We start from the raw sequence: 16,171 nt of genomic DNA, 5'->3' as shown, positions 1-16,171 counted from the left end.
AGTGCTCCCGAACGGTAAAGGTGAAGATATGTGATAGTGGTTTGTGCAACTCTGAATAATGGATGTGAAATCTATGCGGAACAGAAATGGTGGGGAAAAAGTGTGGGATGGCTGAGGTAAATTTATTGTTCGAGTGAGTCAACAGACAATAGTACTTACCAAGGGATCTATAGAGAAACAGTAGGTTCGGCATGCTCAGGCTTCAGTTCTGGGAATTATTGCCTACAGAATAATCGGCTGGTAGTTCCTGCAGCTGATTGCAGTACACCTGTTCCTCCTGGCAGACCGCCACATTATCACAGAACTCTGCAAATGATGGAGGGAACACTTCAACAGTGAGCAATGGTAAAAGACAAAAGATGAACAATTGCTCTGCACAGCCAATGAGCCAAGTGATATGCAGAAGTGCATAGCATAGGAACTAGCTAGATATTCTCAATTAACATAAAATACAAATACGTAAGAGAAAATACGATGCATGCACCAGTGTACCACTTGTTTATCCTGGCAAATCATGCAGGTCAATCATGAATAGAGCCATATGATCGAATAGCAAAAGATAAAACAGGAAGAGCACTACTCAACATAGATTTTTCCAAACAACGGAGCTGTGACAACAGTATAGAAAGTCCCTACACTTCTGTTTGACAGATCTAGTTCATACAGCAGCATCTTTAAGGTCACACACCATAATCGTGAACAAACAACTAATATGAACCAAAGCAATTAAAGCTTGCAAGTTAGTGGACAACAAATAAATCGACTGCCTGCATCACCGAACCAATAAAAGAACCTATTAAAACTAAGAAATTGGGTGGCAACTGGACCCTCACTCTTTATAGCCCCTACAGTTGCACTGTTACCGTGTTACCGGTCCCTGCAAGCCGATTCTTAGAATAAGGCCACGTTTGCTAGTGTTCATTGCCACATTTATCTCCATCTGTTCATGGCATAGTTTCAGAGACCAACTTATGGCCCCCCTGCTTGCAGGACATCACCCAACTACGCTGAAAGGCCCACTAGATTGTATGACCATTGTGCTCTTGTCGGGTTGCATTTATCAGTGAGGCTGGGTGATTATCAGCAGCTACTACGTACAGTAATAATGAGGTACAGTAAAAAACAAGATAAACATGTTCTCTCCAAGGCTATTTATCTATACCATTTCTGATTCTCAAAGTTATGCTGCTTTTAGAAAGACAGCAACTATTTAACATGCAAAGTTATGAACTAATACAATCTTTATATCAAATGGGGCAAGAACTAGTGTTACTGTTCCATCCCCATAAACTGATCTTGCTGACTGAATACTAAAGAAAATACTATACAGATTACCTCATCAAGATCACTTCGGCTAACCATGTGATTTAGTTTACAGGAAATCAGGAATCTATTCAGTCAGGCCTGGCACATTTTTCTGTCTTTTCTACTTTCCTTTAAACCTAAAAGGATGGAAAATATCAGAAGTACATCAAGAAAATTTCAATAATGAAAAGAATTAGAAACAGCCTCACCATTCAGGACATTCTATTGCTTGAAACTTAAAGATTTTTGGATAATAATTATGAAGTACTAATTCATGAAATGTCTACAGTATCAAACAAACATGTGCAGTGCAGAATATGAAGGCATTTACCTACCTGCAATGAAGTAATTTTGCCCTCTAAGCTCTAACTGGCAGTGTTCTTGAATACAGAACCTAACCCAGGATAATCAGAAGAGCCAGAACAAGATTTATGATTGCACCAACCTCTGCAGAATCTACCATGACAATTAACTTTTGAAAAACTCAAATCAACAAACAACAATATATTGTGTATTTAGTTCCAAAAATCACATAAAAATGAGCTCTAGCAGAACTAATAGCAAAAAGAAACTATCAAGGTTGTCAGAGTTTTCATGACGGAGGTACTGAGGTTTGGTTGTGTTTTTCAATATGCGCTATCTGTACACTAAATACAACCAAATGCTTAGATCATTCTTTCTTGACAAAATTGCATATACAACCCAGCTAATGTAGCAATTGCACATAAGACAACCAACTCAATAAGATATGGAGAGACAAGAAACTGTATTCATGAATAGTAAATGTGCAGATCCTTGCCATTATAATAGGTAAGTCAAGTGTTTCAAAGGGTTGCTGTGCTACATGCTTGGACGATTTCTTGCAATGACAAGGTAGATACACCCACAAACCCAACTTGCACCCACTAAAAGATGAGTTAATTCAAATGAACCAAGTTATAATTTGCAACTCTTTTAGTAGCTCAAATGTACTAAGTTTTCAACATCCCTAAGGAAATAACACGACGGGGCATTGCCTGATCCCATATTGCAAAAAAAAATTACAGATTGCCCAGCAGACTTTGCAGTTTCATTTTATTGTTCAGGGAGGAGAAAATCCAGGAGTTGCCAATCTTTGATCTAAATAAAAAGAATGAAATCCTAAGCACATCCATGACATTTTAAGAACTGAAGAAGTGAAGTTTTTTTTTGTGGTCCTTGAGAAGATACCTACTATAGCTTGTAGTGTTAATTTGTAGTACATCTCAATACAACAACAGTAGGAGCTAACTTGCCATACCTCATAGAGTTCATCTGTGGTACCTCAACACTAGGAGGCGCTGTGTGATATCACATAAAAATTACAGTCAGATGTACCAATATCTCTTGGTACTTCCCAAGAACCATAAAATGAAGTAGAAGAAAGTACTGTGCAGACCATGTGCCCAAACAGACGGCAAAGCAACCAATTCAAAGTTATAGTACCAAGCATCAACTATAGTTTTAGAGGAGAAAAAAACATTACAAACCTATAGAAATTCAACAAAGGACCATGGTTGCAATTTAAACAAAAAAAAAAGGCTTTAGAATGTAACATAATAGTATTCGATGAAAGCTAACAAGCATTCTCAGAACGGCATGGGAGCAGTTAGCAAGTTTCACCTTTCAAGAGGTTGAACCTCTGTATCAATAAAATAAAGAACCTAAGACCACCAACAGGTGAAAATAAGGTAGAACATATCAGCCTGGATTCAACAGATAGAACCAATAATATAATGAAATAGGTATGAGACAAAAGAAAAGGAAGCTTATAGAGACACATGTATGAATGCACAAAAAAGTTGGCAAACAAACAAAACGATGGCTCTTTTCAGATAGGAAAATGGCCAACAATGTTTTATGTTTAGTTGGTTATTTTAACCATACACAGAGAGGCATGCAAAAGTAAGTAAGTAACAATGATGTTATTGATGTGTTCAAGGAAACTATTTATGGACACGACATATTTACACTATGCAATTTGCAGCCCTCCAAACTCTAAACTATGCTTTTAAGAAGTTGGTATCATCATATTTTTCTTCTGGGAATGGAACGGAATATTCATAGACCTGATTTTTTTTTCTGATTCAAGAGTTAAAAAGGGGCCAACGAAATAGTCTTCCCAATCAGATATCCTATTTGCTCATACCAAAAAAAAAGGAAGAGTGAAATCTATGTTTAATTGTTGGCCTTTTCCAAAATACTCAAACATAATATAGCAACTGCTTTGATTTACTGGCAAGGAGCAAAGTGGTGACAGAAGTGAATAACAAGGAAGAACAAAGCAACAAAGAACTGATAACAGATGTAATACTAATACCAGAGAAATAAAGGCCTGTTAATGCTCATGTGCATATTGTTACGTTGCTACACAATTTATCGATAAAGCCATGAAAAGATCCTCCAGGAAAGTAAAAACACCACTTCGTCTATTATGATTCCCAACAGTTCCATATGTTGGAATGAGTACACCTAGATCACCAGAAGATCAGAAGAAACTAACAGTGACTATGAATAATTCAGGGTAACAGGAGATACATAAATCAAATTATTATCAGTGGGTAAAAGGTTGGCTGAAATTAAATATAGAACTAGGACTGGTTAATCTCTTATCAACAGGATGGACATCATCTTAAGCAGAGAATGCGAGCTTAATTGAACTTGCATGAAAATTTAAGCATAAGAAAACCGCTAAGGATAAGACATGATAACAACAGCAAATGTTGTCCATAAGGACAAAGATACTCTCTACTAGCAGCATTTGCATTCAGGCAGTGAATAGCCACTAGTGACACGAATCTAATATGATAAGTGTACAAGTGCAATTACGACTAAAGGAGGATACCAACAGCAAGACCTTTCTCATCCAAAACCACAGCAGTCACATGTATATGTGATCATTCACTCGGCAAAAGAATTGTGTCAGGAAAAGAAGATGAACCATTGTTTGGAGCTGGCTCCAAATTGAGAATGGAAGCAATAACGTTGTATATCTCCACGTTCTCAAAGGATGGCACGACTCTACCACCTTCAAAACGAGGACCATGCGCGATAAATATGGTTCTCATTGAGAAGAAGGCATTGTCATAACCATGTGCTCCTCCACATTCATTTTTGTCCGATCGCTTCATCTCCACTTTATACCCTTCCTCTGGCAACCCAATTATCGGTGGGATTCTATAACTATCTGCGTAGTGAAGTCGAGAAGGCAAATCCTCCTTTAAGTACATTCTTAGATATTCACCATTCTCCACCTTCCCAGACCCAAGCCCTTCATTCATCTTGGCCACAACATCTGGCAGCGACATGTCATCTGGCGGCCTGATGGCCAGCAACGGGGTCATTGATAAAACCCAATCTTCCTCCAACTTAATCCATGGAGCCAATTCGTCGAGAAACACCAGCTTCTTGTCGCAAGTCCCAACCATCCCATGGTCACCAACCAATATAACATTGACATCCTCAAACACTCCTCTTTCTTCCAGACCAGCAATGAGCCTCCCAATCATCTCATCGATCCGCACCACCGCCTCCGTGATGGCCGGGTCATCAGGACCCACCTGATGCCCCTGGTGATCTGGATCTTCAAAATAAAGCGTCAGGAACTGCGGCATTTCATCAGATGGGAGATCAAAGTAACCAAGGATCGCATCGACCCTCTCCTCGAATGGTACCGAGCCATTGTAGTGGCGGCAATACTTGTCGGGACAATCCCAGCTGCCTTTCTTCACCTCCGAGCCGGGCCAGAAGTAGGTGGCGGCCTGGATACCCTGGTCGGCGGCGGTGACCCACAGGGGCTGCCCGAGCCACCACTTGGGTTCATGCGAGGACATGGTGAAGTAGTCGCCGGAGATTGGGTCGGGGAAGTAGTTGTTGATGATGCCGTGGGAGGAAGGGTAGAGGCCGGTGGCGATGGAGTAGTGGTTGGGGAACGTGAGCGTGGGGAAGACGGGGATGAGGCCCGTGGCGGCGGAGGTGCCATTGCCGATGAGGCGGTGGATGTGCGGGGTCGCGGCCTTGTGCTGGTACCCGAAGCGGAACCCGTCGGAGGAGATGAGGATCACCACCGGCTTCTCGAGCTTCACCTGCGCCCGCGCGGCGGCCGCAGGCGCCGGCGCGGCGGAGAGGGGCGTGCGGGGGAGGATGAGGAGGAGGTAGGAGGTCGCGACGGCGAGCGCGGCGGTGAGGAGGAGGTGGAGGCGGGAGGAGGCGGAGGAACGCCGGGGCGCGGGGGCGGCGCCGGCGGTGGTGGTGGTGCGGGGGAGGAGCAAGGCGGTCGGGGGCGGCGAGTCGCCGGCGGCGAAGGGCGGAGCAGCAGCCGCCGCCGCCGCCATTGGAGTCGGTTCTAGTCGAGAGTTGGGAGTTTGGAATCGTGTGGATCTGTGCGGGTGACTGTGTGATCGTGTACTAGACGTGTGTACGTACACCGTATATACGCAGGCAAGAACACGTTTTGTTTTACTCGTGTACCTACCACCAGTAGCGTGGGCTTGGAGTATGGGCTATGTGTTGGCCCAAGATCAGTCGCATCTATTTTCTTGTGGGCTCAAAGCCCATAGGATAGCGACATGCCGACATAAAGGTTGGTTTTTTTGGTTGGAAATTGGAGGAACACGTGAAATATAGTTCAGAAATTGGTGATACTCGTAGATACTCGTCACATATATCAACTATATAATATCTTATTATCAATACAGCACTGATATGCGTACGACGGATTCGTACGACCCGCGTCCGACCATACCATGTGCACCAATCACCGTCTTTGGCTTCTTTCCAGCGAACCAATGCAAGCAGCAGTTGGATGCATGTCGTACGAATCCGTCGGACGCATAGCTATTTCCTTATCAATACCATACCTAAATAATATTAGTTGATACCTAGGGTATCAGGCCGAAGCTGAAAGGAGGAGGAAGAAGAGATGGAGATGGTTATATGCGCTGATTCTCCTACCCGGAGATGATGATAATGAGCTTGAGCAATGTCGGCATTGGCGTTCCTTCGTCCTCTCTTAGTGCAATGGTTGTGGCTTCCCTCGTCCTCCCACCGTGAGTACTTCTGGATCTTGCAACGTTGTTGAGTGCATTACGCATAAGACGACATAGAATCAATGCCGTGAATTGGCTGCTGCTAGCTAGCTAGTGATAAGCGGTGGCATGGACGAGAGTAAGTTGACAAATAAGCTGCGAAGGGAGGACAGGAAGACCGAGATATTGGAGCTAGAAGCGCAAACTGGGGACACGATGAAGGTGGCGGCGTTTGCTGCAGCAATTTTATGGTGCCTAGCAACGGTAAGGATGGCGCCATCTTGTTCGGACGGTCATACCTATCTCTGTTGTAGCTTTCTCCTCTTTCAACTTTATTCTTTATTAACATTCTAGTTACTAGCTCTACGTGCATGCACATACAACTTTGACGTAATGTGAGTATAGTGGTTACATGGACAATCTCGCGACAAATGGAGTGAACTATCTGCATATCCGAGAGATGGGATAGTAACCGATTTTATAGGAACGAAATAGAGTACAAAGACAGATCTATCTATCTAATCTATCTATCTATCTAAAGACTTCAAACCGACCCCCATCTGCTCGCTCCCCAGCGTTTTGCGCTGGCGTGGACGTGGCCGGGGCGCGACACGTCAGCGGGCGCTTGAAGGAGGAGGGATTTCGTGAGCGCTCCTGCCTCCGCGTCGTCGCTGGTCATTTTACAAAAAAGCCCTTGATTTACTTGATAATTTGTTATAGGTCCCTATCCCTTAGTTTTAACGTTATGCGTTCTTAATTAGAGGACCTCTGTAAACAAAAATATTCTATACGAAGAAGAGAAAATTTGGAAAATAGGACCGCGCTCGGAAACATTGAAACTAAGGGGCTTTTTCGCAAAAACGTTTATCCCAATCAACCCCTCCCTCGAAACCCTAGCCGCCACCGTTCACTCTCCGCCTCTCCTTGGTCCGCGCTCCTCTCCTCTCGTTCGCTCTCTCCCCTAGCCCACGCCGCCGCCTCCTCCTCACGGCGCCCTCCCTCCCCCTTAGGCCACGCCGCCGCATACTCTCTGCCACCTAGCCTCATCACCACACCTCCCTCTCACCACCGCGGGGCCGGTTCCGGTGGATCCGGATCCGGCAGCCACGACCTCCCCGCCGGCGGATCCAGCCACCCGAAGGTGTGGGCTGGTTTAGCACGAGGTTTGGAGTGTGAGCCGCAACTGGAGACGATGGAGTTGAAGGAGGCGGCGTTGCTACCAACGCCGACGTTCTTTTTGGTGGGTGAGAGCAGTAGGAGTACTTCGACGGCGTCGCCTCACGCAGCGGCTATGGAGGAGTCGCCGGAGGGAGAGCCAGAGTGGAGGCGATGGAGCTGGAGGCGGCGGTGGTGGCGTTCTTTCCAGCGGCGGACGGCAGTAGCAGCAGCCAGGCAAGAAACCGTCACCCTATTTCCTTCATTTTGGTGTCTGCAATTTTACAAGAGGCTCATCGGTAGTGTCAACGGTTGTCATTTCTCCACAGCGGCGAGCTCCATGGGGAAGGACTTTGCTCCTCCACCCCCATTTTCTTCTTGCTCTCCCTCTCTCTAATCCAGAGCCAGAGCCGGTGGGGAAGTTGGATGTGAAAGATCCAGGGTCTCCGGATCTGTTGAGCTTGGTGGCGGTAGTGACAACGGCAACGTCTCAGACACGCCATCCTTCCCGAGCATGCACCGGCGATGTGCAGGAGACTGAGGTCAAAGCGGATCTTCCCCGGCTCCATTTGACCTTGTAAGTTTCTGTTCTTCTTGGTGTTCTTGGTAGACTGATTAAAACAGTGATGGTGTGGATGTGCAAATTGATGAACATGTGGGATGGTATGTTGCGCATGTTGATGTTTGAATGTATATGCATTTTTGTGTGTATAGATGTGAATACATGTTCTTGAGCAGTTTATGATACAAATTGGAATATGTGATAGTCAATCAGAATTTGTGGTGATTTATCAATGTGGCTCATACTGTTTCCTTCTTTTGTTTTGCCTCCAGGAGGGGTAGCAACCGGCAATAGTAGTGCCACCAGGAGGGGTAGCAAGTCGCTATCAACACTGTGAGCTTTCTCCTCTGTCCCATCATGTTAGGTTGCTTTACTTTTTTTCCATCATGCTAGATTGCTTCAGTTTTTCATCCAAACATTGTTTCATGGGAAGAAATTTGATGATATATGATTTAGCTATTGGGCTCTGCTAAGATTGTCCCTTTCTTTTATAGTTCTTGCAGTTCTGAGTTTGTTTATGTTCTAAAGGCCTGACTAAGTGTTAAGTTAGACCTAAATTCCGTAACATGGCCAGCGAGTTGGAACAACTTAGTGCCCTTGGTGTTTGATAGTGATGGGTTGTGCTACATGGCATATATTTTTTATGATGTGTTCTTCGTTTACAAAAGCCTCATGTTTTTTTTTGGGTTATAGCAGTTGCCTTATAGTTGCTTGCCATGGCAGTAGCACCAGGTATTTTGTCGGGCCTCTGTTTCCCATGGGCAAAAAGTGGCTAATTGTGGCATGTCTACATTATTAATCAAATAGTGGAATTGTATATAGCACTAGAGTTCTTATTAGAACTATATATCTCCACGCTTCAGTTAAATAGAAGAACAAGCCTTAACTAACTATGTATCTCCACGCTTCATTATTTATAGAATGCACGGTCTGAATATTTATTCATTCAATATATTTGGCAACATCCTGTGTATACTATGGCAGCAAAAATTATTGGCAGTCATTTCTTTTGCTATAATGATACCAGTTGTACAATGTATGATTGCTGATATAAAATGACAATCATGTTATTGGATTTTTTTTTTGGTAAATCCTATATATTAACTTGCTTTTGCTTCCTACCCACTATCTCAGCAGTCTTGACTAATTTGTTTCCTTATTTTCAGTTTAGCTGATTCATATATCATCACTAAGCCTAGCAAGCAATCTTAGAAGAAACTACAGCGCTAAAGTGATGCCCTCTTTTATCAGGACAGGTAAAAGAAGAAAGGTTTTTTTTTCCGGTGCTCATTGTTGATTTGATTGTTAGATCTGATGTGCTTTACCATTTTGCACATCTTCTCTTTCTGATGTGATTTGAGTTGAAGTATTAATTGTTTAGGATTTTCATCCTAACGAAGTAATTCAGTATATGAGTTGTTACTGAAAGAACTTTGCGTTTCATATTTCAGCTTATAGATCCGCAAATCTGTGGGGGGGTCTGTTTTGGCAGCGTAATAGTGACATGGGGGACACTTTGTGAATAGTGCTGATGGCGATGTAAAAGTCCAATTTTTTTTCCTGAAGATTGCTCAATTTATGACTTACTGTTTAAAAATTACAAACAAGAAATTTAGTTTTGTATAATACATATATGTATTATAAATTTCAGGCATATAAATTTAGTTCTCTACAATAGATAGAAACTCAAAACACATTTTGATTCCTCATTTAGTTTTTGTCTGTAATATATATTTTTTTCTGGTGAATAAACTAAATTAATTACTATTTTTGTTTCATTTAAGTGTCCTCTGACAAGCATTAAGTAATGTCTGCTTTCATTTGCTGCAGATCCTCTAAAGTTGCTTGAAGTGTATAATTAACAATGTGGACAACTCATGAAGGCCATGCCTAATTCTCATTGTTTAAGTCAGGTAACAGGCTCAGCAAATTCAAAGGTGCATTTCAAATGGACTGGTATTTATTTATAGAACTCTCCACCTTAATTCTCTACAGACCATAACTAATTTTATTGTTTGTTGTCATTTTTTTTGTTATATCTACACAGAACCATGGTGCTCCATGTTCAATTTCTGAAAATATAAACACCTATGATTAGGAATGGCACAGCTGACAAAGTGGCCAGTTAACGCTTCTGGAACAAGAACTATGCAGCACAACATATAGAGCCTTAGAGCAAAAACATCACTACTATAAATAAGCACTGTTATTTCTACCACCTCTGCTGCTACCTGCTATCTAAGATATTAATGGAACTGCCACCACTTGCATCTGCATGGAACCTAATATACTTATGCTGCATATTTTGCTGGATGCTTTGGCTCAGATGCATTATTGCACTGCAATAAACCTTGAACCATTCCAGCGCTAAATTCCATTGTGCACTTTGAATGCTCCCAGTCATAGGTTCTTTCTTTATACTATACTAAAAACAGAATATGCTTATGAGAACTCGCATTAATTTTTCCCTTAGGATAGCTGGCTTCAAAGTTTATATGCTTTTTTTCCCCATAACAGCAAGCTTAGATGCATTTCATCCTTTCTTGTGCAGTTCCAGTGTATTTAAATGTATCACTGGGTTTAATTATTTGTATAGAATTCAAATGTGACTTAATATTTGCATAAGTTCAGTCTCCATCAAAGTGATTTTGCTCTAAGCCACAAAAATGGAGAACTTCTCCTTCACTTGAATTTCTCTGTTCCAAACTGGAATACTTAGTTTAATTGTTCACTTTTGTCTAATAAATATCTTGTCCTTTTTTGTTAGATCTATATCTTAGATTACACTGTTTAAGATCTAATTCATGTGCCTCATTTTTTGGTTTCAAATTGCTCAAAATATAGTGGATATTAACAGTACTGCATTTGAGAGCCTCATTTTTGGTTGCCTTCACCTGGGTGGATGCTGATTGCAGCTTGTGGTGAATCCAATGAAATTGCACTGGGAGTGGACTGCTACTGGTTACTCAAAAATTCTTCCTGGCCTTGGTTTTATACCTTATATCCCCTCTTAATAAAATGATAGTGATTAGTGAATGCAAATAGGATTGACCACTCTTTTTTTTTCATTTTTAATTAACAACCGTTGATGTCATTCGTGGTGTCCATGCTTGGGTGGTTGTGTTTTATTTTATATCGGTAAATGATTACATGAAAACACATATATTGATAAGATATATGCCATTTGCTGATTCCATTTTATTGTACAGCTTGGGAACGAGGTGGTCGAATGGACCTTTTGATTGCTTCCTGCAAATGATGATGGTTTCACAGAGTTGCTCCCTCTCCCAGCCTCCAACCATCTTCTCTTGTTTCTCTATGACCATCGCCTTCACTACTGTCAGGTTCATACCAATCCTTGCCCTAAAGTGTAATTGCATTTGTCTCCTGTCGGTCCCTATGATTAATAAATATATTTGGTCCTTGTGATTCAAGGCTTCCTAATTTGATTTTTCAAGGAAATCATTAACATTAGGTGGTTAGTACTCTCCAACTTAACTCTCTAATGTGTCATGGACAGTCTGGATATAGAAAATTACACTTTGGATGTTCTTTGTTCAATCTATGTTTTTACTTTGCCTTACATTTTTAGAAAATGTTGTGCAAGAAATTTTTAGTTCAGAAGGATTAAACGAACATGGCTACTTCTAATGTTGCTGAGAAAATTCAGAGGCAGTATATCTTGATTGTTTATTCTTTTGACAAGGTCGGGAGAGATGATGGGTGGGGAATATCCGGAAATATGCCAATGTATAGTATATCTTAATTGTTCAGTGTCACTGTTTTTCTTATATTGTGCTGGATAGTGATTCTGTTGGTAGCTAAATTTACGGGTTATTTGATAAAGTAATACCATATCATATTTACATTCTTGTGTGTAAATCTGGTCATATTTACATTGTTGTGTGTAACTCTTCATGGTTTGCTTTTCAGTCTAGGATCGTGATTTACATATCAAATAGTCAAGTGCACTTTTGGAAGTGCAATCCGATGCAAGTAAAAGCAATTTTGGACAACACGATCAAAAGGATTCATTTCATTTGCTGTCAGAATAGTAATATTTGTTATTTAATGAGGTTTGTTACAAACTTACAGGAATAGCATTGTTGTAGTTTTTAACTTTTTACACTCCTATTTGTAGATGTACATATATTTATGTGCAATTATCAGATGGACTATTTTATACACTACTTTCTCCCTCTTTATATAGCATTTACATTTATTTATGTATAATTATCAGATGGATGATGAGTTGATGACAATACCTGTAATGTGTACCCCTGAATTTATCTAAGCATTAGTCATAACTATATTAACAGGACGGCACTAATACGTTCCCTTCCATCATCAATATTACAGGACAAGTGTTGCGCGCAACGCGCTCGTTCGCCCCTAGTAAAGTTAAAAGCCAAGGGAAAACAAAATTTAGACCAATATAGCATTTTGTGTATTGGATTCCCATAATTTGGTGTAATATTGTGAATGTCAGTATACATTAGATCACACCTAATAAATAAAGTGCAAAATATCACATATTCGCATGACATCAAAATATGTTCGTCAAAATTATGACAAGTTTCTACATTATATTCAAATAATTGGAGATGTTTTGCTGAAACGCACCAAGGTTCAAATCTCAGTACCATAAATATTATAATTTGCCATTATAAATTTTCAAAGTTTGAGATATACTATCGGTATCTCAATGATATGTAGGACTCACATGATTCAATGACATGTGGGTCAGGATGACATATCTTAAATTTTGTAAAATTATAATGTCATGGTTACAATTTTCCCTAAATATTATACACATGTAGGCGAGTTTTCAATAGGTGTATATTAAGATTAGAGATATGTTTCTTAGATCATGGGTTATTCGACACATTTGTGAGTGTGAGTGTATAGTGATGCGTATGCGTATGTGTCCGTCATGTAATGGGAAAAAAAATAAAATTGAAGTATACAAATTAGTATTTTTTTGGCGGACACAAAGTTGAAAAAAGAACGGGTGACGGTTGCCATCCGGAACCCCCTCGAGAGTCACGTTCCCTTGTCGTGCCACTGGACGCCCTCCAGTTAGTACGGCTCATCTCCCCACGATCCCCCTCCTCCTTCCCCCATTCGTCTTCTTCCTCCCGATCCCCCCCTTCCCCTTCCCCTCCCGGATCCGACCCCCCGCCGCCGCCGCCGACCATCTCCCATGTCGAAGTACGGCACAATCCCCACCTCCTCCTCGGGGGCCGCGCCGCCGCCGCTCCCACTCGGCGGCGGCGGCGGGGCCTCCCCGCTCGACTTCTTCTCCCGCGCCAAGGCCCGGGGCGCGACGGCGCTGGCCACGCGGCGGCCGTGGCGGGAGCTCGCGGACCCGCACGCCCTGGGCCTGCCGCCGAGCCTCGCCGACGCCTACCTCCGGGTGCGCGCCAACCTCGCCCACTACGCCATGAACTACGCCATCGTGGTCCTCGCCGTCGTCTTCCTCTCCCTCCTGTGGCACCCGGCCTCCCTCATCGTGTTCCTCGTCTGCATGGTCGCATGGCTCGTCCTCTACTTCCTACGCGACGAGCCGATCGTGCTCTTCGGCCGCGTCGTCGGGGACGGCGCCGTGCTCGCCGCCCTCGCCGCCGTCACGCTCGTCCTCCTCCTGCTCACCGGCGCCACCGCCAACATCGTCTCCTCGCTGCTCATCGGGGTCCTGCTCGTTGTGCTGCACGCCGCGCTGCACAAGGCGGAGGAGAACGTCGATGATGAGGTCGGCCGCTGGTACACGCCGGTGCCCCCGCAGCCGGCTCACTAGTTCGAGGTTGCCTTCCGATTCTTCATTCTTGGTCCATTCCTACAAATGTCAGTATTGTGTATGAATTTCTGTTTTTACCGCTGAATTGTGTACAATTTGTTAATCTCTTCTTTTGTATTGTGATCATTACAGTTTAATGTGGACACAATCAGTTTTACGCTTCTTTGCTAAAATGATTTGCAAGACTTTAATTGTGTAGTAGTAGATAGAGCAGCTAAGGCGCTGTTTTTGGATCTCAATTTGATCATAATAATTGCTAGTACATGTTTAACTTGTGCTTGCTCCATGGATACTGGGAACTTACTCTTGTATTCATACATTATCTAAAAAAAAATCACACATTACCTGATTTGTCATGCTACTTACCTGATTTATCAATGGCTTGTAGCAACAAAGGAAAGAAACATCTGAATTTGTCATCTGAAAAACTTTTAGGAATGCAGAAAATTTCAATAAGATCTGGGTGAAATAGTAATCCAAGTACAACTGTACAAGTGAGTTGTGATATCAAGCATTCATTATAGTCAGCCAGTCAGGTTAAACGGAGGGATTTTTAGAATTGTAGTAGTCATGCCATCTCATTACTGCCTGATATAACACTGCACTGCTGGTTGTCGATTGTTTTGGTGTTTGTCTGGTTGTCATTGATGCCAAATTATTAATGGCAACCAAAAGACATGGATATCATGAAGGAGCAAAATACTGATATGTTTGATGGAAATCTATGGATCAACAGGTCCTTATAGTTTTTATGAGATATGTAGTTTGGGAAGTTGTGGGAGGCCACCCATTCACCACTTCTCTTGGAATTAGGTCCAGCTAACCAACAATTTAATCGAACTCACTTAGGCATTGAATTTGTGCGTCAAATGTGAACTAGATAATGAAAACACAGATACATATAACGAGCTGAATTCAAATGTAGTTTTCAGAAGATTTGATGCAATTTGTTCTGGTTCCATTTTCTTTGTTCCTGGCAGATACACTATTCCTGGACCTGGACTTATCAACCGCTTCTCTATATTTTTTTTCTTTCTTAGAGGGAGCTTCTTAAATTATTTCTAAAACTGTTGACTGCAAATGCAAATTATTTTGTACTCCTTACTTTGTCATCTATTTGGTTGTTTGTCTAACCACTACCATCTCATTTCGTACAGTATCATAATGGCAATTTACAGCTTCCCTTTTCAGTGGCAGTTGTTTCTTCATAGGATGCTTTACGTATGCATGTATTTCTTGTATGTTTCCCTTGTATTTGAGTGTTAGGTCAATCTTTTACCTGGAAACTTCATGATGTTTAGTCTTGAAATTTTTACATCGACAATTGCAAATCTTCTTTGTAGAAAATTAACCATTAGTAAATGGGTAGAAAATTGGGAATTTGAGTTCACCACTGTACCAGATGATATACTCAGCAAGACAGCAACAACATGTCTTGTTTAGTTGCGCACGATCCACCTAATAAGTTAACTTGAAAGGTCACTGAAACAGAAACAATCAGGAATCCTGAAGTACCTCATGCCCTCAATTTTGCTTTTATCTGCTATTTCCATTTTTTCCAGTTCATTTTTTTATGCAGCTCTTGTATGAAAACTGAGATACTTCCCATTCGTTTTTGCAGGATCTGAGTGTGTGATTCACGCAGAACTGTGCTGTCACACTGCGTTGTTTATTCGAGCCGTGTCAAGTGAGCATTGTTAAGTTCGGTCTGGGGCCGGAAGAGCTTTTTCATTTCAGATGGCGACTGGGCGTGTTTCACGCGCTGCTGGCTCCACAGGAAGTCTTGGATCCGATCCAGGGCTGTGAATTGCAGCGAATCCCTCTTGTTTATCCAACTTTTGTCAACGTTATGCAGCCTTTTCCCCTTGTTTTCATGTACCAAATTGGTAGAGAGAAAGTAAAAACTAGACTTGATTCAGGAGTTGAGAATCAATGCCCTGTTACCTGTGTGATATCTTTGTGCTCCATAATAACAACGATCTTGTCTCGCAGTTAACTTCTACGTGGAAGTCATGTATTATGACTTGGGGTACATAACTACATGTTTTATGTCTAAATGTTTAATAAAACCTTACTTTTTTTTAAAAAAATGCAATTGATTTCAACATATCTAAAACAATATTTTTCAAAGTAGTGAAGAGTTAAACTGATAATCTTAATCAAGAAATCGACCACTCAAAGTTTTATATGCATTCTATGTTTTGAAATTTTAAGTAAATGTTTACCAAATATATAGTCGTAGGATTTTGTGAAACTTTAGAATCACAGGTTACGTGTCACTGATTATAATACGTACTCCCTCCATTT

General features: G+C 41.8%; 2 protein-coding genes across 3 annotated transcripts; one reads left to right on the top strand and one right to left on the bottom strand.

Annotated features, from left to right (window-relative positions):
- Positions 1-3,950: 3,950 nt before the first annotated feature.
- Positions 3,951-5,711, bottom strand: LOC127785231 (uncharacterized). The gene has a single exon (XM_052312667.1). The coding sequence runs from the start codon at positions 5,655-5,657 to the stop codon at positions 4,221-4,223; it is 1,437 nt and encodes a 478-aa protein (XP_052168627.1). The 5' UTR covers positions 5,658-5,711; the 3' UTR covers positions 3,951-4,220.
- Positions 5,712-13,071: 7,360 nt separating this feature from the next.
- Positions 13,072-15,913, top strand: LOC127778095 (PRA1 family protein F3-like). Of its 2 annotated transcripts, none has more exons than XM_052304762.1 (2): positions 13,072-13,911; positions 15,486-15,913. In XM_052304762.1, the coding sequence occupies exon 1, from the start codon at positions 13,271-13,273 to the stop codon at positions 13,862-13,864; it is 594 nt and encodes a 197-aa protein (XP_052160722.1). In that variant the 5' UTR covers positions 13,072-13,270; the 3' UTR covers positions 13,865-13,911; positions 15,486-15,913. The 2 variants fall into 2 exon arrangements, with proteins under 2 accessions (XP_052160722.1, XP_052160715.1); XM_052304755.1 differs by having other exon boundaries at positions 13,141-13,870; positions 15,486-15,902.
- Positions 15,914-16,171: the final 258 nt, after the last annotated feature.

The sequence above is a fragment of the Oryza glaberrima genome, chromosome 1 (assembly GCF_000147395.1).
Source record: "Oryza glaberrima chromosome 1, OglaRS2, whole genome shotgun sequence".
Lineage (NCBI taxonomy): Eukaryota > Viridiplantae > Streptophyta > Magnoliopsida > Poales > Poaceae > Oryza > Oryza glaberrima.
The sequence above is the reverse complement of the archived record's forward strand: the minus strand, read 5'-3'. Positions and strand labels throughout refer to the sequence as shown.